Source organism: Lethenteron reissneri, chromosome 21, assembly GCF_015708825.2.
Source record: "Lethenteron reissneri isolate LAM-NWPU_2019-01 chromosome 21, ASM1570882v1, whole genome shotgun sequence".
Taxonomy (NCBI): domain Eukaryota; kingdom Metazoa; phylum Chordata; class Hyperoartia; order Petromyzontiformes; family Petromyzontidae; genus Lethenteron; species Lethenteron reissneri.
Window position 1 is genome coordinate 15,938,135 of NC_083799.1, and position 22,032 is coordinate 15,960,166.

General features: G+C 45.6%; 1 protein-coding gene across 1 annotated transcript in view; it reads right to left on the reverse strand.

Annotated features, from left to right (window-relative positions):
- The window catches only part of LOC133345318 (tensin-3-like), a 120,898-nt gene that overhangs the window by 37,808 nt on the left and 61,058 nt on the right, over window positions 1-22,032 (reverse strand). The window contains 1 exon segment of the mRNA XM_061555979.1: window positions 21,091-21,128. Within this exon segment, the coding sequence (XP_061411963.1) occupies window positions 21,091-21,128 (38 nt within the window).

Sequence of the window (22,032 nt, forward strand, 5' to 3'; positions counted from 1 at the left end):
GCTATAAACGGTGACAACGGTGATTCCCATATTGAGGTGAGAGAACCATAATGTTGAATTAACTTGTCACTCTTATTAAAACAAACAAAACATACATGTTTTCGAGTTACTTTGCACTTTTGACAACCGTGAAAACGAGTTATGGCTGTGTAAGTAGAGAGGCTTATGGGGATGGGCATTCAGGACAAAGATTACAGGAAGAATGCTCCGCGCTCAACAGACTTTCTCAAATATTAAAGAAAGACACCTCCAGGCGCGAAGCACCACGTTTGTCAAATAATTTGCCCTATAAATAATTTTCAACTTCCCAAGCCGGCTGGCATATCAAGGGAATTATAGAACAATATATGCGTGCAAACAGTGCCACAAGTACAATACAAATTTTAGACCTCTGCAAACAGATTCAAAGGTAGTGACTTCAACTGAGAACAATTCAGCCACACATGAAGTAAGAAATGTAAGAAGTGCTGCATTTGAAAAGGGTGAAAGTGCTCAAACTCCACCGATTTGCAGTTTTAAAATATTTCACGCCCTATAATTTCAAAACATATTTCGGTCGATTACAAGACAAAATCTCCCTGTGAAATTACACACAGTATTTTCAGCAGAGAATCCCAACTCCACGTTTGCAATTGTGTTTTATATGTAACTACACATCAGATGCCAAGGCAATAAAACGAAAATAAAACAGGGCACTTTGACCCCCCGTGGGGGTCACCATCTCAAGAGAAGCCGACTGGTCCTCCCGCTGGGAGTTATGCCAACCCCACACCTGAAGACGGATGCTTGTGTTGCCTCCGAAACGTCGTGATTTTTATTGTTTTATTTTTATTCATTTTACCTACGTGACTTTACCGAAATAACTAAGAGTATGAACCCCACAGGAGTCTGATGCCCTCTGCAAGGGGATTCCTGGTCAGGATCCAATGGGTCCACAGTTCTACATTTCCCAGTGAGATTATTTCAATGCCCGTCAGTGTTCTAAATAAAACCCTGCCGCGGTAACACAAAAAAAATGTTCCATAATGAAAATTTTGAATGCGATTGTATTAGCTGTTTATACGTCGTAACATTCAGATAATGTATTTCATATATAATTTAATAATTACACCGTTAACACAGATTCACTATTTTATCCATGCACCGAGTATGCACGGACCACAACAATGACATCGTAACATTAAATCCAAGTGCATCAGAGACACTTTTAATGGAAATATCTGTACAGGTGCATTTTTTCAACGTCGCATTACAAAATACCGCGCTGATACTCTACATTGTGATATATCAACAACGAATTGGATATTCGTCCTCAAAAGCTTAAAATCCCACTCCCAACATCCCTAAATGAATAATAACCTTACCTGAACACTCTGCGTCTTTATCAAGAAGCACCTTGCAATGCCAGCAACCTTGCTTGTAACCGTTGTTTTGTTTGTTTGAGCAACGACTTACTTTCCAAAAAAAAAATACTCCCAAAAAGGTAGTCGTGACAAAACGATCAGGGGCGCGACAAGGAGCCAGCGCTCGCGACGGGCATAGCGACGGGTAGAGAGAGAGACGCGTCGCCTCGCCCGCTCGCTCGCTCGCTCAGACAGCAGCCAGCCAGCCAGGGGCCTCGTGTCCAGACGCACGCCGCTCGCTCTCCCTCCCTGCCTCTCTCCCTGCCTCTCTCGCCCGTCTGTTACTGTACACCGCGGAACCGCTGCACGCTGGTGCACGACCTTATCGGCCCCGAGCATCTGAGGAATGCGCCGGGGCTTAAGAGATCCTGCCGGGCTGCACTAAAGAGGAGCACAAACATCCCCGGCGCACGAAGCCGCCGCCGCCGCCGCCGCTTCTCCTCCTCCTCCTCGACCCACGGCAGCGCCAGCAGTTGCGCAATAAAAACAGTCCTGGAGCTGATGTACTTTGAGGCTGGCGGGGGGGGGGGTTATTTAAATATTCTCATTAAGGCTCAGTTTGAAAAGTGTGCATTCTTATGGGTCAAAAAATACCGCTGGCAATTGAAATGTTGAAAAATCACTTTTTTGAGGAAACCTAAATTGAGATTTTTTTAATTAATACATTTAACTTCTTAAGAAACGATTTTCCCTCCCTCCTTAAACTCTCGAAAAGAACCCCCTAAATGGTAGTGGTGTAATTGTACAACATCAACACTAAACACACTCCCATTTCCGACTCGCATTTAGACCTGCGGTCCATTTACATTCTTGACATAAATCACGAGCGCTGTTTGAAAAATCCTGTCACCAAACCTCATCTCGCGCATAACGAACCAAGAATTTATGGAATGAAATAATAAAGGCCACGTGGTCATAGACTGACTCACCGCGAAGGAATAACAAAGTATGGATTCAGTTTTGTCGTTAAACGTTTCCGTAACCCTTCCACCACAGCAGTCCGTACGATGCGATTAAAACGAATCTGTCTACGCATAGACCATGCATGACAAGCACGCACGCACACACGCGCACACGTAGTCCACCCACACAGTGCAATAGAAGAAAGTGTTTGACACTCGCGGAAAAATGAGCCCAGGAACAAGTATAACCCGTAAAAACAAAGTTTTTCACTATAAATCCTTTATATGCGTGGCAGCTAGAGTCCTCTCGTCCTCTGTCTTGAGATGGCTGCCACCTATGGGTCAGATGATTGCATGGCACCATTAAGCAATTGGTAATTAAATATAATATTTTTGTCCTAAAAAGTGTACAATTTTGAAAAAAAAATTCACGAACATTAATTGTCACGCACAACGAGTCTGTGTGGAAAATGTCAGCTCGATTGGATCACGGGAAGTGGGTTAAAAAACGACCAAAAGATTTGCACGGTCGTAAGCAAGCACGCAAGCAAGCAAGCAAGCGAACTTAATATAAAGGATTTAAAAAGTGTTTGACACTCGCGGAAAAATGAGCCCAGGAAAAAGGCGAACGGGTCGGGAAATAACCACGGTCGATCAACACAACTCATCCGACGAGTATGGCCAGTACTGTCACTCAACAACAACACAAAAAACCCATACGTCTCTCTCACAAGCCTCCTTTCTTTGACACAAGTGTTACACAAGTCCTCGAGTCGCGTGGGCTTTGAGAGCATCACCGAGCACACCTCTCACGAAGACGGCGACTTATTTAGTTCGTGGGATTCGCGTCGTGTCCTCATGGGACCTTGCAATTGCGCATCTGACAAAGATGCATCCTTAGGCGCAGCCTCTATCTTTTTTTTTTTTACCTCTGACAAGCTTCATCTGTCGGCTGGGCCTCCATGCATTCCTGCGAAGCCCCCACGTGAGTGATCAGATTACAGGTAATACGGGAGAGCAGCGGAGAATGAAGACAAAGCTCAGCGAGAGATAAAGGCGGTGACCAAGGCGCAGAATTCGAGCAGCACCTTGGAAAGGATGAAGCGCACAGAAGCTGCTTTCTGAATTTAATGAGTTGGTATCTACGATTAAAAAAAATTGTTTAAGACGTCCAATTCCAAATCGTGTCTACAAGAAACATAAACAGCAGCACTAATTTCCGTTCATGTTCTCGAATAGATATACTCAACAATATTAAAACATGATAGCACCATCGTAAATGTGCTGTACGTACAGGAATGTACTTCACCTTACCCATAATTAGCTGCAACTATGTGAGGGCCATACCCCAGGGAGGACGTTCATCTTTTCACAAGTTTATTTGTTGTTGTCACGAATACATGAATAAAGCAACGGTTCCTCAGAATTGCCCTACCGTGAGACACAGTGGCGGTGAGGCGAAAGGAGACCACGCACGCACACACAGATAACGGAGTATTTTTCGCAAACAATCCTCGGCCCCCTTTTCACAAACAAGCAAAGAAAAAAGCCATCAAAGCCACCAGAGGAGACCCCCGCTAAAGTACCGACGCAGTGGCAGGTGAGCGTGGAGGGGGCATTGGGGGTGGCTGGAGGGGGCTTTCGAGACCCAAGACCCATTCCAGACAGATTTCGCCCACGGCGCAGCAGCAGCAGCAGACAAACACGAATGTCCGAGCTGTCTTCGGGGGGGGGGGGGGGTTTAGAGCTTCTCCGCGGCTCTCGTGCCACGCGGGGCTCGAGCCGCTGACGCAGGTAAGGGCTGCAAGCTCGCGCACCTGCCGATACATTCCTGGCCGACAAAAAAGTGCGCCCTCGAATCCATCAACCAGCGCCGCTCACGCACTGTTTTTACTCTTGGCGTGGTTTTGTCCGTTCTCGTGAAAAAAGAATAAAAAAAACTTTCGAGCATACTTTTGCTTCTCCATTTATATATTAATTTATCTACATTTTTGTTTAATCTTAAGAGCGACGTACAGGACTCGGCGCAGTACAATTTGGATTTACATCGCGTTTAAAAATGTGATCGCAATCTCAAGAAGCTCTAAAAGAAACGGCGGGAATACTTATTTAACAGAGAGGCAGCCGGCCAGTCATAGGCAGAGGGACAAAAGGAAGATGTTGAACTTGAACAGGTGCAGGCAAGGCCGTAGCCATGGAGTCAACATTGGGGGGGGGGGGGGGGAATCTTTTAGGGGGTCTGGGGGTCCCCCCCCCCAGAAAAAAAAATCTAAATTTGAAAACTAATTTCCTGCCATTCCCTGCCTAAACTATTAAAAAATTCACTAACACATAGGATGGACTTTTTATTTTTTACAATAATGTCTAATAGTGTATTGTATGACATTGCTCTGTTTTTTCTGTTTTACCTTTTCTTGTTTCATTGTATGTAATGGCAAAGATTAGGGATTAATAACGTACAACCATAGCCACAATCATATAAACACAAATCTATTTTATAGCAATATTTTTGGGGGGGGGGACATTTTGAGCATATTTGAATATTGGGGGGGATGTGCCCCCCCCCTAATATAATATAATTACGGCCTTGGGTGCAGGGGGTTATCAGCACGGATTGCTGGAGAAGGCAGCAGCAGCAGGAGGCTGAGAAGCGACGCCCCATCGCGTGAAGGTTCACTGCAGGTTTCAACATATTGGCCTGAAGCTTGCTAGCACCCATCTTTCGGTGGGAATTTGAGAATTGTATTAAAGGGTATGAATGCGAGTAGCTTCACACGTGAATTGCACACTGCTTGCATTCACCTAACTTAAAGTGGGAAACAGTGTGCAAATGATAAACTGAATATTATGAACACAAAGATAAAATCTACGTTTTGTATATCAATTTACATTCTTATCAAAGCCACCGATTCAAACCCATGGGCAGATGATTTTTTTATTTTCATGATTTACGAAAAAGTTATGTGCTACCCCTTGCAATGTTCACATCTCGTCCGCACGCCCGAGACCACTGCCTCTTTGATTGCACCAACAGCCTCTGTCACCGATCCTAACTCTCCACTGGCTGCAGCTGTTTATTATTGATGTCGTTCAAAACTTTCTTTTTTTCAGTTTCAGCAGTCGCGTTAATGAGACATTCTGTGTTGTGCTGGGGAGCTACACACCAAGGTAGCCGGCATTCAACAATGCGCATCATGAATCGTCGTTTGACAAAATAAAATTGTGACGATACGGCATTGCCCACTAAATGTCGTATTTGTTGGCAAAATACGCGTGGTTTTTCACTCTCCCATGAAATTCCAGTTCATCACACCACCATGGCTAGCCGACACAACAACAAAGCTTCAGCCTAGATCTAAATAGTCACCATCTACGATGGGGTTTTTTTGTTTTTAAAACGAGATCAAACTCTTTCACGAGGCGGAGCGTGTAAGCATGCTATAAACATCCACCGTCATATTCCTTTTCTGCATTTCACATAGGCAAAAGTGTTTCGGGGAAAATGTAAGTCTTAAAAATGAGACTTGCAAAGGATTTATTTTATGGAATTGTACCCCCCCCCACAAACCGACGAGACACTGAGGTCACCTGTTCAGAGTAAATAGATTTGGCGCTGCATTTTAGAAAGCACAGCGTATATCACTAACCCAACACTAGAAATGTACGCATCGTCAAAAATATACCGTGCGTTCCTCTTGTGCAACTTTCTCCGCTGGCACAGACGTCGAACAGGCAAAAGGCCTGCGGGTATCAGGACTCCCACACCGGCCCATGATAAGGAGGGGGGGGGCATTAGCGAAAGGTCAAGAGACCTGAACTAGAAATAAATCGGCATTGGCTGAAAAAAAACATCGTCCGTTTTGACGTTTTTCGTGAGTGGCAGCACGGCATCCCAGATCGCACGGAGATAGCGCCATTCCACACCATACAGTCTGTCCCCCACATACTGGAGCCCTTCTTCAGATTTACTGCGAAACATTGTTCCAGTCACTCACTGCATGAGAAGGTATTTGAGAGCGTGCAAGCGTAACCGCTGCACTGCAGAACAATATTGTTCTCCGCGACTCCAGGCACAACAAACAAACACGCACACATCTCTGTGGACAATCGGCGCACAATGCACACGCACGCGGACACACCAAGGCTCGCACACGCACAAATGTTCCAGCTCTGTACAAACAGGCAGAGGAAACACGGGGGGGGGCAGGGGGGGGGCTCGCTAGCGGGAAAAGGCAGAGAGGAAAACATGTGGGGCCTGGCTCCGGGGCTCGTGCCATCATAACTCACGGGAAGAGCCGACGCCCTCGCTCGCCCTCAGGGAATCTCAGCCCGGAGAATATAACGCGCCCGGAGAGGCGGCGGTTAGTTACGCCGTGCCCGGAGCATTTGTAACGGCGCATGAGCTTGTCGCTCGACACTTCTACGGTCGTGATATCGCACGTAATGAATCTAGCGCAGTTAACGACTGGACAAGTAACACCGGTTAGTGCTCAATACTTATTCATTTTTGTCGTTAAAAAAAAACTGATCAAGGCGTGCGTTAAAACAAATCTGACATTTTTTAGGTTTACCAGAGTGGGATAATCTTGATTTGAAGCTTTCGTGACTGCAGGAATCCATACTCTTTACCGAAAGAACCAAAGAGTACAGAGTGGGATAGTTGTTCAGAATGAATGCTGCCATTCTAACATTGGTCTTCTTCTTAGAGACGCCATCATCCTTCCTTACCAAACATTCGGGGTTGCTTTTCAAAGAGTGGCAGAAGCCGCTGTGGTCAAGCCGCCACTTAATTACACCAAATTAGTTTTTGTCTTAAAAAAAACACCACCATGATGATATTCCAACTTTCCTACCAGAAATGCGTTCCTTGTCATGAAACTGACAAACTCAAGCTGGGCTATAGAAAATGAGGGTAACGCTCCTGAGAAACGCCGTTTTCCTGCAGCATGCGCCGTCACGCTACATTTGCAGAAAATGGGGAACGGCGGGGGGGAGGCATGGCCCGATGGGAATGTAGAGGATTTATCTTCAATATGCGAATCGGACGGCATTCAGGAACCCACACAGACACGCACGCCACGACTCCTCACTCTTTACGATGCGGCGATTGTGTTCCACTAATGCAGCGGTCGGAAAACCAAAATAACAAGAGGGAGACATTTTTTTCGAATTCGGTTGTGTCGAAGAAAAAAAGCAACCCCTCAATATTTCAAGAACCACAACGAACTGTGAATAACGCGTCACGAAGCAGCGGTCCTTCCAGAGCCGCACGCGGCTGCAGAACCGCAAGTCGCAATGTCATGTCCAGAGTAGGGCCCAGAGTATGGTCCAGAGTAGGGCCCAGAGTATGGTCCAGAGTATGGTCCAGAGTATGGTCCAGAGTAGGGCCCAGAGTATGGTCCAGAGTAGGGCCCAGAGTATGGTCCAGAGTATGGTCCAGAGTATGGTCCAGAGCCGCCCTTGCCGAGACTGACGTTGCACGAGATGCCCGTTATGTGCTCTGCCTTCTCTCGTCGAATCCCCGGGGTGAATTTTACAAATGGGCAACAGCTGAACGTCTTCGCCGGTGTTTAGAATGAATCCGCCCCACAATTTCACGTGTGCTAAGCCCCTGTTATACCCCATTCATCATGCTTCTGCGTGTGTCAGTGGGCGTTTAGTAATGGTTTAAAGTGGCAATCGTGACGTGACGCATTTTACTACTATTACAAAATATCGTTGCCGTTGTGATTTAAAGAGCAACTTCAAAAAGGTCACATTAAGGGTACTTAAAAAAAATAAACAAGGAAATTAATTTCACATCAAACAGCCACGACACAATGTGATAATGACTTGGAGAACAAGAAAAGTCGTTTCATGGAAAATTCCCACTAAAAACTACCCACGCGGGCCTTGTTGATTAAAGCGGTCCACCACCACACAAAGGCAGGAAGGGGGTCCAGAGTAGTTCATTCAAGCCCAAATGCCCTCCCCGATAAGAAATGGGTTTGAATGAAGGAAAAATAATAACTTTCCCACCAGAAGCACAACGCTGTAACTTAAACACGTGTGCAGTGCGTAGTACATATCAAAGAAAATTAAACGTGCACGGAATCCGCATTTTGATTCTGTAACACCAACGTTTGAATTGAAGAGGCGTTCTACCGCATTCTCACAGCAACTCTCAGCACTTAGGGCACAAGTCAATGCATGCAAAGGTTCTACCGCGTAAGTTTTCGCTCTCGTGCTGCTACGAATTAGGCACCGATGTCCGACGTTTCGCTCCACGTTCTGGGAGCATTTTCAGGAACCGACCTGGGAACTTTTTCAGGAACTGACCTGAAGAAGATCCCAGTACGTGTGCGCAAAACGTCGGACAGCGTACCGAACAACTCGGCGGTACAACCCGAAAACACACGGGAGAGCTGTCTCTGGATGAAGATGCAGCAGAGTGAATTGGGACAGCCGCTATCGGACCTGGAGAGGCGCGAGGTGCGATTGAACCATCCACACAGCTTCATACACGATATGGTGGCATGTAACCAGTTCCTTCAGGAAATAGCATTCAATCAATGAGTGGAAATATTTTTAAAAAACCTCCCCAACTAAGGAAAGTAAAACAAAGCCATTGTTCAACTTGTTGTTTTTGCTGCATGACTTACTCTCACTTTTCATACCTGCTCAGTCAGGGCCCTGCTCATGAGGTGGACAAGCTGACAGCGCCAGCTCGTAAGAGTGAAACAAAACAAAAACACTTAAAGGATCACTTTTTACGGCGTTCCCGATTTCGTGCGGAATTTCAAAAAAAATCACGATAATCACGAGATATTTACAACGTGGAAACATGCCAGACGAGAGCAGTGCCTTTCATCAGCAGAAAGCAGGATACATGGGAAAGTGCAGTGATACAGAAAAATGCGTGTGTCAATTAACACCCTAACCCAGAGAGAGAGAGAATTTCGGCCTTGCTCGTGTGCTAGAATGCAGAGGTGGGTTACGCTCAGAGCTGCTATCACCACCAGCACCATCGCGAGGCTGGGACAACCCTCGTGGCAGCGCCACAATAACACAACCACGGCGTGGAGCAACACACACAAAAAAAGTTGTTAAAAGATGAAAGACCAAAAACATGTAGGCTCACGGACGCGCTCGCCTTTGTGAGATGCTCATCAGATATGAACATGTTGATGCTTTAGTGTATCAGTACAGGCCACGAGGATGATAAATGATAGTGTCGTGTGACGGTCTGTATAACATTGCTATGCCCATACAAGTCGTGTCTGGTTTACGGCATCAGCCAATGAAATGTTAACGTTGCAAGTATTTCTAAAAAGACTCATGTTTCCCAGTTCCTATCTCCCCATACTTGATGGATTTCAACACAAAGCAGTCTGGTTGATTGATGCTCCAGCACTCATTGATTCACTCGCTCACTGACGATCAGTCGCCTGCCTATCACTCTTCTACCTCGACTACCATTGTTACGCTCCTGCATGACGCTTCTTTCACACTTCTGCGGCCGTCTGGAACGCTCTTCCTTCCAATATTAGAAAGCCACTGGAGCTATGCACTTTTAAATCGTCTTGATTGAAAACTCATTTCTTTAGAACTGCGTTTTGTGTTTAGTTTGTTATCTTCCCCGCAACCTCCGATTAGCACGGTTGGCTACGTACGGTTCGAAAGAAGTTCAGCATGCATAGGTTACTGTTCCCACGAACTTAACTCATTGAATCCTCGCACCGCTCGACTTTCTAATTCCCTCCCAGTCGCTTTTCCCAATGTCTTATATATATGTGTGTTTAACTTCTTTCGCACCGTACATAACCAACCGCACTAATCGGAGGTGCGGGGGAAGGACAACAAACTAAACACAAAAAGCAGTTCTAAGGAAAACGAGTTTTCATTCTACAACTTTGGTCAATTTCATCTCTTCTCTCGACCGCCTTCAGCGCTATTGTTTGTTGCTGACTGCTTGGTTGTTATGGGCCTGTACTCAGCAACTGATTTTTTTCATCCTCCCCATTTTTTCCTATGAAGAAAGAAAAGCCATTCATAAATGGTGCAAAAGGCTTCCGCTGTAACTGCCTTCTTTGTTATACATCTCACACGAAGACCGTCACCCCACATGCATGTCTTGATGCACGCGCAGATGTGAGATGCAAGCACAGCAGAAGAATGCATTCCAGAAACATTTTCGGTGGATTTTGTGTGTGGAAATGCACAACAGATCTTTTTTTTGGGGGGGGGCAAACCGATGTGCAGTAAATGCAAGCCCGACATCAAAATGTTGAAGAGCAAAAATCATTTGGCTTCCAATACACAGTTCAATTGGTGGCGACCTAGGAGCCAAAACAGCACAGAACACGTAGCCAAATGACACACAATCAACTGCAATGCGCACGCATTTGTTAATCCACTGCTGGACGAGGGCCTTACCACGCACGCCTTGCGCGTCCGCACCTGAGGGGCACGCGGCCACTGCGTTGGTGAGCGTGAGGAGGTGAGGGCAGCAGAGTACAACGACTCGTGCGTTGGTGAGTGTGAGGAGGTGAGGGCAGCAGAGTACAACGACTCGTGCGTTGGTGAGTGTGAGGAGGTGAGGGCAGCAGAGTACAACGACTCGTTCGTTGGTGAGCGTGAGGAGGTGAGGGCAGCAGAGTACAACGACTCGTGCGTTGGTGAGCGTGAGGAGGTGAGGGCAGCAGAGCACAACGACTCGTTCGTTGGTGAGCGTGAAGAGGTGAGGGCAGTAGAGGACAACGACTCGTTCATTGGTGAGCGTGAGGAGGTGAGGGCAGCAGAGGACAACGACTCGTGCGTTGATGAGCGTGAGGAGGTGAGGGCAGCAGAGCGCAACGACTCGTGCGTTGATGAGCGTGAGGAGGTGAGGGCAGCAGAGTACAACGACTCGTTCGCCGCACTGCCCTCTGCTGCCCATCACGTGGGTCCGCAGCCTACGGCACCCCGCTGGGCAGCACCCTGCTTTAGGTCCCGAAATTCGACGAAAAAAATTGTGATCATTTTGTGTGATTGGGTAACTGCCCTTTGACCGACAGCGGCGTATAGACACATTCATTACATTTAATAACGCTGTAGTTACAACACATAACTGCACAGCGTTACATGTAACAATCGCACCATCATAACAATCAACTCAATATATACATATAATTTTTTTAAAGATTTTACAAAATCACACACACACACAAAATCGTTATTACTGGAACAGAGAGAGAGAGGTAACTCACCAGAGGATCTCCTCCCTCCTCCCGGTGTGTGTCTGTGTAGAGTGAGGCACTCTCTCTCTCTCTCTGCGTGTAGTTCTGCCGGACAGCGCGAGCCAGGGAAATGGGAAGGATTCTTCTGCTGAGAGCGGACGCAGCTGCGGCGTTTATCTGCCGCTAGGGCAACGTAGAAAACGCGAGCAGCAAATCGGCAGCTCTCAAAAGTCTGGCAATGCCTTCAAATCACTCTCGGCAAGAATGCTGCTGCTGCCTTTCCCGAGCTGCTGCTACGACTGGCAGCAGGGCATCGTGTCCATGCTCCTGTGAGCACTTGCTGGAGCATCTGTCAAGCTGTTACCGTGACGCTGTATATACAAGGGTTGGTCAGGCAGTGTCTCGCTATTTATGATCAAGATACAGGAGTTGAATCGTGCGAGATAGTTTTGATTCGTGTGTGCTGTGATAATTAGTTGACACGACCCCTGCATCCAGAAGAGGTTCATCAAGTTACGTTCACCAAGTTGGAGAAAAAAAATGTTGATTCCGAGTTGAATTGCGATTATCGATCTTGTGACAATTCACATTATCACGGGGTCGCGACATCACAGTGTAATGTGACGTAGCGACCCTATGAATATACAACAGGACGGAATAAAGGGGTTTGTTGATGGGGTGTTTACTCAAAAGTCCCCCATTCGGTTCCCACAATGCTCTGTTTTTTCATTAAACCGAACCGTGTAACTTTAGCAGGTAAAGCCCACCAAGCGATGAGCTCTTTTTCGGAGGCAAATTGGCCACATATGACCGCTCATTGAAGTGGTCTACATCATCACCATCATCACACACGTGGGAATTTATAGTCGCAGCATGTTTCTAAATGTGGAATACAAAACAAGAGGACCCAGAGAAAAACCCACGTGACCGAGGGGAGAACATGCGAACTCGAGAATGAACCCACGGCCTCCTGCGTACCCCAGAATAAAAAAACGCCCAATGAGTGGTTTTGAATTATCATACAACATTTATGCACGAGAAAGAAAATGTAAATGTAGTTAAAGAGAGAGCAGAGAAATGTACAGAGAGCAACAGATAGAGAGAGAAAGGTTGTGATGAACTTCCAACAAACATGTTTCTTGACTGGAAAAGTGCCGACATGAGACTTCAGCAAGATCTCGGTGTTTGCCGCTTCCTAGTGACCTCACACTCCAAATGGATTCGCTATCAAACAAGGAATCACCTCTGCTACGTGCGTCTCGTCTCGGCAGCGCTGATATTTCCTTGGCCCGGATCCTTTGTTGTGATAAAAAAAAATAGGTTTAAAATGCCCTCCCCTTCATCTGCGATTGCCCAGTTAAAGCGAGTGATTGACCACGAGAGAACAACTTCGCTGCACAGAGAAAATCCTCTTTGCTTTGGATATACTGTAAAACATTGACTGGAAAGTACAACAATGTATATATAGTTGGGTTAACGTAAAAAATACATACGATCATGTTCCACGCCTAAAATACCAGATATTTTGCCTCGTTTCAATATATTTAATTTACTGTACATCCATTGTCTTGTTGCAACTACCAGTGGAACAGAAGGACGAGTGGCGAACAGGACTGGCACGAAAACAACCAAGGGAAGCCAAAGCAAAAGCCTCCACCGCCCCTTTTCCTTCCATTCAGTGTGGTGCGTGTGTCATCGGAGTGACCGTAAACATCGCCACATTTACCAAAACATTCCGTTCTAGCTCTCAAACATACCTCGCCACATGTCATTTTTATTTCAGGCAGTGGCCAGCTGCCTAAGGTCACAGTTATGTCAATACTTCTAACCGCAAAAAAAATACACAAAACAGTGTACATGAGTAACTCTACAGAAAGTGGTCGATCCCGACCCCGATGCCTGTTGTATATTTGGAGTCTCTGCGTGTTCTTCCGATGGCCGCATGGATTTTTCTCCGGGGCCTCCCGTTTTTCCCTACACATTTAGAAACATGCTGTTAAGAGTATTTGGCTGCGAAAATGTCCACATGAGCCACTTGATTGAGGTATTCGTTTTAATAGCCAGGTCGCTTCTGAAAATGAACTACAGTATATAGCTCAGTGGGCGTTACCTGGTAAAATAAAAACATAGTTTAGTTTAGTAAGTCAAAGTGCTTTCCTGCTGCTCAAATCATCTTCTGTTTACAGCTCTACAGGGCCAGGGTGAAATTTTCACATTGCTATGGTGGGGACGAGTCTATCCGTAGAACAGCCGCGCTGTTGACTTCCTCACAGTTCCTATGATTGCTTTTTCATTGCTTTCATGGCTTTATTTTGGTGATTTCGAAAAGTGTATTGGTTTAGCCATGTTTGTTTGTTGTAGTACAGAGTTAGACTGATGGTCTTAATCTAAGTTGTCTTGTGGTTGTTGTTGTTGTTTGACTTGCATCCCACTGGGATTTTTGCACACAGCGTTGGTGTACGTTGTTTTTTTCTGCAATATTTTGCTGTCTTTTCTTGGATTTTCTGTTTGCACTTAGTCACATTTTCACTTTAAGATGTTTTTTGTTCATGTTTTTGTTTTTTGTTTGTTGCGGTTGCACCCGATTCAAGAGCCGAATGGCTCACAGGGCTACACCTAATACATGCACTTGAACTTGAAGAAGTACTTATTTGATCAACGCCAGGGAGATCACGGGCTGAGCGAACCCCCAGCCAGGATTTGAACTTCCAACCTTGCGATTGCGTGCCGCTCGCTCCACCCCCCCGAGCCACCTACGATCTTGTAAATGTAAAACACGGAGTGCAAATCTGAACTTCAGATGCATTTATATTCTGTCCGACTAACTCGCGTGCTAACCATCGCAACGTCACGGCAGTGCTGGCTTCAAGGGGGCAACGGGGCCATTTGGCTCCGGTCCTCCGCGGCTCAGAGCAGCAGATGTGGGGACCTCTCCCTGGTGACGCGCGGCCGCCCTGGCTGACGACCGCAGGAGACGGGGGGGGGGGGGGCTCTCCGGGCGGTCGCCATGGAGACCGCACGCCGCAAGATGCAAAGGACCAGCGGTTGCCAGGTGACGTCGTTGCCAATCCACCGGCTCCTCGTCACCGTTTTATCGTTTACTCGCCCACGTGACTCGCCGGCAAGGCGAGTGGCTCGGCAGGTGGAGAGTTCACATCCTGCTTGGGGAGTTCACTCAGCCCCGTCATCCCTCACGGGGTCGATAAAATGAGTACTGCTTTGTAAGGAAGTCTTCCGGATGAAATCGCCCCCGCCGAAAGAATGTGGAATTTGCACCACTGGCACAGGGATATAAACAGGATATGAGCACCGCCTCAATGCTCATTCGAGCAACACATCGCGTTGGCTTTAACTTGTAAAGATCAAGTCCTTTATTTACCCGGGAAAGCTTCACCAATCTTCAGCATCGTTTTCAATAGTCATAGATTGGATTAATGAGCGTTTGGCATGTGAGAAAATACCGGAGAAAAAAAAACCTAAGCATACGAGGAAATAATAACAACACTCAAAGCTCCACACAGAAGGATTCAATCCATCACCGTTCTGCCACACGGAGCAATCCCTCACAGTCACCCATCCAAACACCAGCCGGGCTCAAACCTGCTTAGCTTACTTCCTACGACTTGATCGGGCACACATTCAGGGTGACTTGGTGAGAGGCAAATTCAATGGCAATCATTCATCTGTGATAGGGGCGCCTCAGAAAGAACCAAAGCGTAGCTATGTGCCAGCAATTAAAAGGGTAAAAGAGCTGCAATTTAATCACAAATTAAAATGTAAAAAAAATGTTTATAACCCTTTGTCAATCCACTGCTGGATGAAGTTCTCCCCATTTCGTGTCTCACCATTGTCGTAGTTTGACCATACTTCACCATGCTGGTCAGAGCAAGTGAGGGGGGAGGGCCAGGTTCAGTTCGGATATCATCATCATCAGTCGCGGACGTTTGCCTTTGCTGAGGATCCAACTCAGGTGGACAGGTTCATAGCGCAGTGAACTCACCACTGCGTCACCAATATACCCCCGTAAATTCTAACAAGGTATTTAAAATACTCAGATGTAAAAATGTTCATGCTTAGAGGCTTAACTACTATAAAATAAAATATAAGGAAAAGCCCTTATTTGTACAGAAATAGAGTGTGTGCATGTGTGGCTATTATTGTTGTGTGAGTAATGTGTGGCTAGGAGTGTGTGTGGCTAATGTGTGGCGAGAAGGGGTATGTGTGTAATGTGTTGGAATAATGTGTGGCTATTCGTGTGTGTGGGAAGCGGTCGTGTGACGGTTCGATTCCCGCTCACGGCCAACACCAGTAACGATTATCTGAACCGCTACTGGGCCTCCCCTAGGTCGACTCAGCCTCAAATGAGTACCTGGTGCTGTGTGTAAAACATCGCCACTGGGGAAACAAAGGCGGCCCGGGCGTGGTGCTGGCCACCCATCGGCTCGTGTGCAGTGCCGACCTTTACAGGAGCTCCTCGCTAACGGGCACTTGCCCCAACAGCCTGTTCGAAGGCTACACGGGGGATCTTTGTCTTGAATGCGTGGCTAGCACGGCGTGTGTGTGTGTGCGTGAGATGTGTGGCTGTGTTTTAGCAGGTGTGGCGTGATGCGTGGCTCCAGCGTGGCCCCGTCTGCCGCCAGTGCGGCCACGTGGAGGCGAGGAGAGACGGGGGCCGTGGCCACACAGCTCCGTTTGTGAAGCCCGGTCCGGCTCCACGGTCGCCCAACACGCGTTGGTGTGCGGCACAAAGGCAGATGTTGTGTGGAAATATAAGCACGTCTACCGTTTGCGATTCAAATAGCTAAATGTGAAAGAAAACAGGCGCACAAATACACACCCTGTGCCAATATAATGTTGCACTGTCGAGCGGAACTCCAGTGTGGGTAACCATTTTCTTATTTATGTAGCTTTTACATTTTTTCAAAATGAGGTTACTATGATAAAACGTGATACGTTGCACAACAAATACAGTTAATACTTCACGAAACGTTATCAACTCGTGGCATGTTCTAAGATTAAAAAAACGAGTAGGTGGTTATTTAAAGGATGCACGATATAAGTAACCAAAGGCAGAGGGAAGAGGAATGAAACAACATGAACAATGACTCGCACAAACACACACGCACACACGGACACACACGCACACACACACTCGCACACACACACACACGCGCGCACACACACACACGCGCACAGAACACGCAAATAAGAGTCCCAGAACATTATCACAAGGCACAGCGAAGTCCACCATCTCCCCCCCCCCCATAATCATCGGGGAGTTGCATCACTTTAGGTTTCCAGAAACAATTCAACACACAACCTCGCTACGCGGACTGCGTCAAATAAATAACCACGACAATTTAAAATGTTAATTAACCATAAATGTTGATGGGGGGAAACAACTCACAACCAACACCGTGACTTGGGTCAATAATAAGAGAGAATTGTTTTTTTCTTTAAACATTTTGCGTTTTGCAATCTTAAATCTTGAACTCAAATAATTATCTACATCTCTGAAGCTCACAGCTCACGACCTGCTGAGCACAGACTAACAGCGGCATCACCACTTTCAGACTAAACTAAAAAAAAATCACAAGTTCTCAATGTTCTAACATTCTCAAACAAACAACCTGGATGTTAATGAATTAGACTTTTGAATGTTTTTGGAGTTATTCTTGGCGCACACGCTGATCTAAAATTGCCTTTGAAAAAAAAACCGTGATCCACAGGGCGCCATAATCAACAGCGCAGAAACATGTGTTGGTGGTTTTAGCTTGCGCCTTTCGGCGCATAGCTCAACCGAGCTCACGAGACACGTGTCCTGAGCAGCACGACCACAGCACAGCGGACGATTCTGACGTTAAGTACACAACATGACAACTCATTGTCGTTTTTTTTTTAATCCGTAACCTCCTACCTACAAAGTGTGGCTTAACAAGGAGCAGCAATTGTGCAGTCGGCTTGCTCGCTACGTATCCCGAAGTCTGCTAGTTTATTTGTGTTCTGTTTTCCCATATTAGGAAATGTTCATTTTAGAGCATAGAAAAATCGGTTGCACGTGCACAAAAAGTTATATTTCGTAAATATATCTGTGCCTGTCCTGTTATTGCTAATGTGGGTATGCCTGGCCTATGACTACTTGACTATGAACCGCACTCAAAACCAAACTGAGGCTGTGTGCAATACGAGATAAATCGCTGCTAGCAATCTTGCTGCTGCCCCCGTGTTTGTATGAACTTCATTAAAACGCGGCACTCATTCTTCTCAGCATGTCCGGTCATTAAATACTGTACTAAAGAGATTTCAAAAAATGCCTCTTGAATATAATCTAGGCAACAACGGTGCTGCTGCTCTCCCTCGCCCACTACGCTGCCCAAGATTGACTTAAATAATAATAATAAAGATTGACTTAAAATCGTATTTTTTCCAACAATAACTTTTACAGAAGGAAACGAAAGTCAAAGTGTGGTTTCCTGCCTAATTGCGCGCCCAGGCGGTATTCTTGTCCTGTTTACAGCCCCGAGCCGATGGTGGAAATTCCACATTCCTAAAGCTGGGGCGAGTCTATCCGGAGAATAACCACTCGTCATCGTCCACCTGGTATGGTAACCAGCCTACAGCTGGTATGCTGCCCGAGACACAAGGTGGATGTGTATTGTATTTTAAAAATTTTGAAGATAGTTTATTTGCATAACCTGCTATTAATATACATTTCTCTAAAGATTATAGGCCTATCGAATAAAATGTGTTTTATTTAAACGTGTGGAGACGCATAACGGAGTTCCGCTTACATGTCTTTTTGTATCGTCCTTAAGGATTCTGCTTGGAATGTCCAGCCATTCCCTTTGCTTGTAAACAAAAACTGGAGTAAAATTGGAGTACGTGAAGAAAACGAACGCAATAAGAGGGGATTACCTCTAAAATAATAAGCTTGTTTGGTAAGTGTTGCAGGTATTTGTACAGACCCCTTGAGCCCCATTGTCTTCAGGGACATACAAGTAACATATGTTAGGATCGAAAACTCTATAGAAATGTTCTTTAATGCAGACCAGGCAGCCAAACCAAATCAGGAATGCTTGATCAGTCAAAAAATTTTTTAAACCAAAGTTGTACCCCATCTGATTCTCAAAGGCCCATGTTCAGGCTCCTCATCAGTCATCGGAACTCCGTCGGACTCGAGTGGAGCGTCTTTGCTCCATTTCGCTGATGGTGCAGGAATTCGAGGTGAAAAGCACACTGCTGCCTCCACTTCCTGCCAGCGCCATGAAATTCCAGATGCCATCGCATTAAGTATTACCACATGCTACAACCTATTTGGAGGACAGCAGAAGTTTTATTTTTATTCGTCAGTATCACTTATGACAACTTTTAAAGAAAACATGCCATTCTTTTGAAATGCAGGGAATAATTACGAACCACAGTGAGTTCCGCTGAAAACACTGGTAATTCAAGCACATTGTTTTTTAAAATATATATTTATAAAAGTGTTTTATACTATTCACGGCGTACGTGAAAATATCAAATCCATTGGCATGTGAATGTTATACTAAATACAGCACAGACAAAATGTAAGGGGAGAAATAGTTGCTGCTCGGTGGTGGTGAATCATTTATAAAACTGTGCAATATGAAAAATCAGCAAAGGCAAATGTCATCCATAAGATGCTTTGTAAACTGACCGTGGGTATGTTTGGCAAATGCCACGTTTGAAATGGTCACCGAGCACTCCTTTAAAGTGTCAGTGGGTAAAACCTTAATCTACCAAAACCTTCTCATTGTCTGATACAGCTTACATTTCCACAACGTGTATCAGAATCGTTTCCCTTTCAACTCTGTTTTTACAAAGCCTTAACGGTCCACCAAACCTCCATGAGGACTCAAGCTGAGGGATCTTCACAGCACATTGGCACTTTTAAATGAGAGTAACAAGACCAACACTGAAATCGTCCATAATCCAGCTTAGCGAGCCATTAGTTTTCTTTAACTGTGCCCCATTGTCGTGGGCTTTGCTTTTACTCCTCTTTAACAACCACATTTAAATAGGGATGCCCACAGTTCTGACCTCCCGGCCTCTGGGTTTCTGTGCGCTTAAGGAGCAAAGAAGCAAGTGAACCAGGTTGACTTTGACTGCAGAGTGCATTGTCCCGGCACGGCCTGTCCTGAACTCTAGCCATGGGGCTCCACAGCCCCGTATCGTGAGAGGGCCCCACACGAATCAGCGCTGGCAGGACAGCTTAATGTTACCGTCCGTCAGTGCGGCGTCACGGTTTTTATGAATGGAAGTGACAAAACGACGCGAAGTGCTCCCCACATTACGCCAGCGTATCAACAATTACCGTTCCTTTTTTGCGACAAAACATTTTCGCACGCGCAGAGAAAACAAGCGCGCGCACAAAGCGTCTCTTCTGCGCGGCGGGAACAAAAGGCGCATACGTATTCATGGCTTTGCTCACCGACGTGACGATAAATATTCCAGTCTCAAAACGAAGAAACACAACGGTATCTCGGCAAATAATTAAGGGAAAAAAATCGCTGTCAAATATTATTGAGTAAGCAAATGCAACCAAGAGAGGAAAACGGAATACGCCTTTCCGTGTGCTCTCCGCTGTGCAGATGTCGTTAGCACGCGACGGCCACACAACGCGCCAATTATACCGGCGGGCGCTTCTCAAACCGTTTAAACTTCAGCACTGTGATGTGATGTCCGTAGTTCGTGTATGTATTTTGAACTTTGTTCGCACCATACGTAGTCAACCGTGCTAAATACGAGGTTCTGGGGGAACAACAACAAACTAAACACAAAAAGCAGTTCTAAAAAAATGAGTTTTCAATCTCGATTATTTAAAAGTGTATTGTCCAGTGGCTTCCTAATATCGAAATGGAAGAGCGTTCCAGACGGCCGCAGAAGCACATCTCAAAATGCGTGATGCGGTAACCATCTTTGTTCCAAAAGCCGCTGCGAGGATAACCGCAGTTGGTGTGATGGTTTATGCTCCTTGATGAGATCAGCACGGCATTGTGGTTCATTTGTGGCAAGCACTTTGTGTGTAATGAGTGCGACATTACAATATAACCTTAAACCATGCTTGTTCGCATTGCAGGACAGCGTCGCATATCTGACTTGCTGGGTACTAAAGTACATGGACGCATGAGTGAACAAGTCAGATATGTGAGCATCTATAGCAAATGACGGCAACACCGTGCACAAATACTTTGGTGAATGTGAGCGGTTAATTGGTCAGGGTGGACATGTGACAGTCGGATATGTAACATTGTACCGTATGACTTGTATATACATAGCAGCCCTCCTCGTTGCTAACACGATTAGTAACTTGGCACACACACGATGCATTACGCTCCCCAACTGAAGCAGCTGTGACCAATGATGGAAAACACAATTACACAGCTGACTCTTTGAATTAACCACTTGCTATATTTTTCCAGCGGCTGGATGGTAAAAAAAATTTTATTCAATAAGGAAGCATTTCCTCGGTGGACAGAATTGAAAATTTTCTACTGCAGTGATAATACCAACAAAGATGCGTTATGAGGTGTACAAAATCAATCGTAGGATTTGTTTTAATCTTACCTTTGATTCGCATTTTTTGTGGCAGATATACTTGCAAACTGCAACAGAAGAAAACAGGGGAGAAACATCAAGAACAATAAAACTTGCAACATCTGCGATCGTTCATCACAGTTTCAAAAGACAGAACGAGTCGGGCGAAGGAACTTATTTCCGCAGTCGGGCGGTTCGAGTGAGATCCTATTCTGGAGTTGTCTTCACCCTTCATCAACTCAAGAGGTTCTTAAAATAAGGACCACTTCATGAAAATTCACACGTTGTCAACCTCTGGTTGGAATGGTCCCCACCATATGAATGTGGAATTTCCACCACTGGCTCATGGCCACCAATCAAGAGGAGTGCCACCTCCATTGCGCATTAGAACAGAGAGGCACTTTGACCCGAATTAGACCATAAGAGAGTCAACAATGCAATGGTCCTAACTGCCAATGCATTCATTAGGGGACAGAAAGGTCATAAGGATTATGTACCAAGTTGCAGATGAAATGTCCTCCGAGAGGTTACCGCGCTTCCCCGGAGACTTTGCGAGCACCAACAATGCAACGTAAGAGCACCGATGGCTCAGAAAAGAGGTTTCCAATTTCCAAGCCCAATATTGATTAGGTTCAGCCTAAATAATCGATGTGAAACGATGAAGCATATTTTGCACAACAACACCATTCTAATATTGTTGCAAGACATTACAGATACATTTTAAAAATGGAAATATAACAACTAGAACTCCAGTATAATTAAGATTTGTTGACATGTTATTAGAAATGAACCAAAATTAAAGAAGATTTTTCATTGTTACGATGTTTTTAACGAGACGTATCCATGTAAAATTGGCTCTACTGAGCCCAAACAAAACAAAGAATATTTAACAAGCTTGCAATAAAAACATAGTCCAGTCATGGCAGATGTTTAGTAAATGGTAACATCTTCAAAAATTATTTCAAACAATTG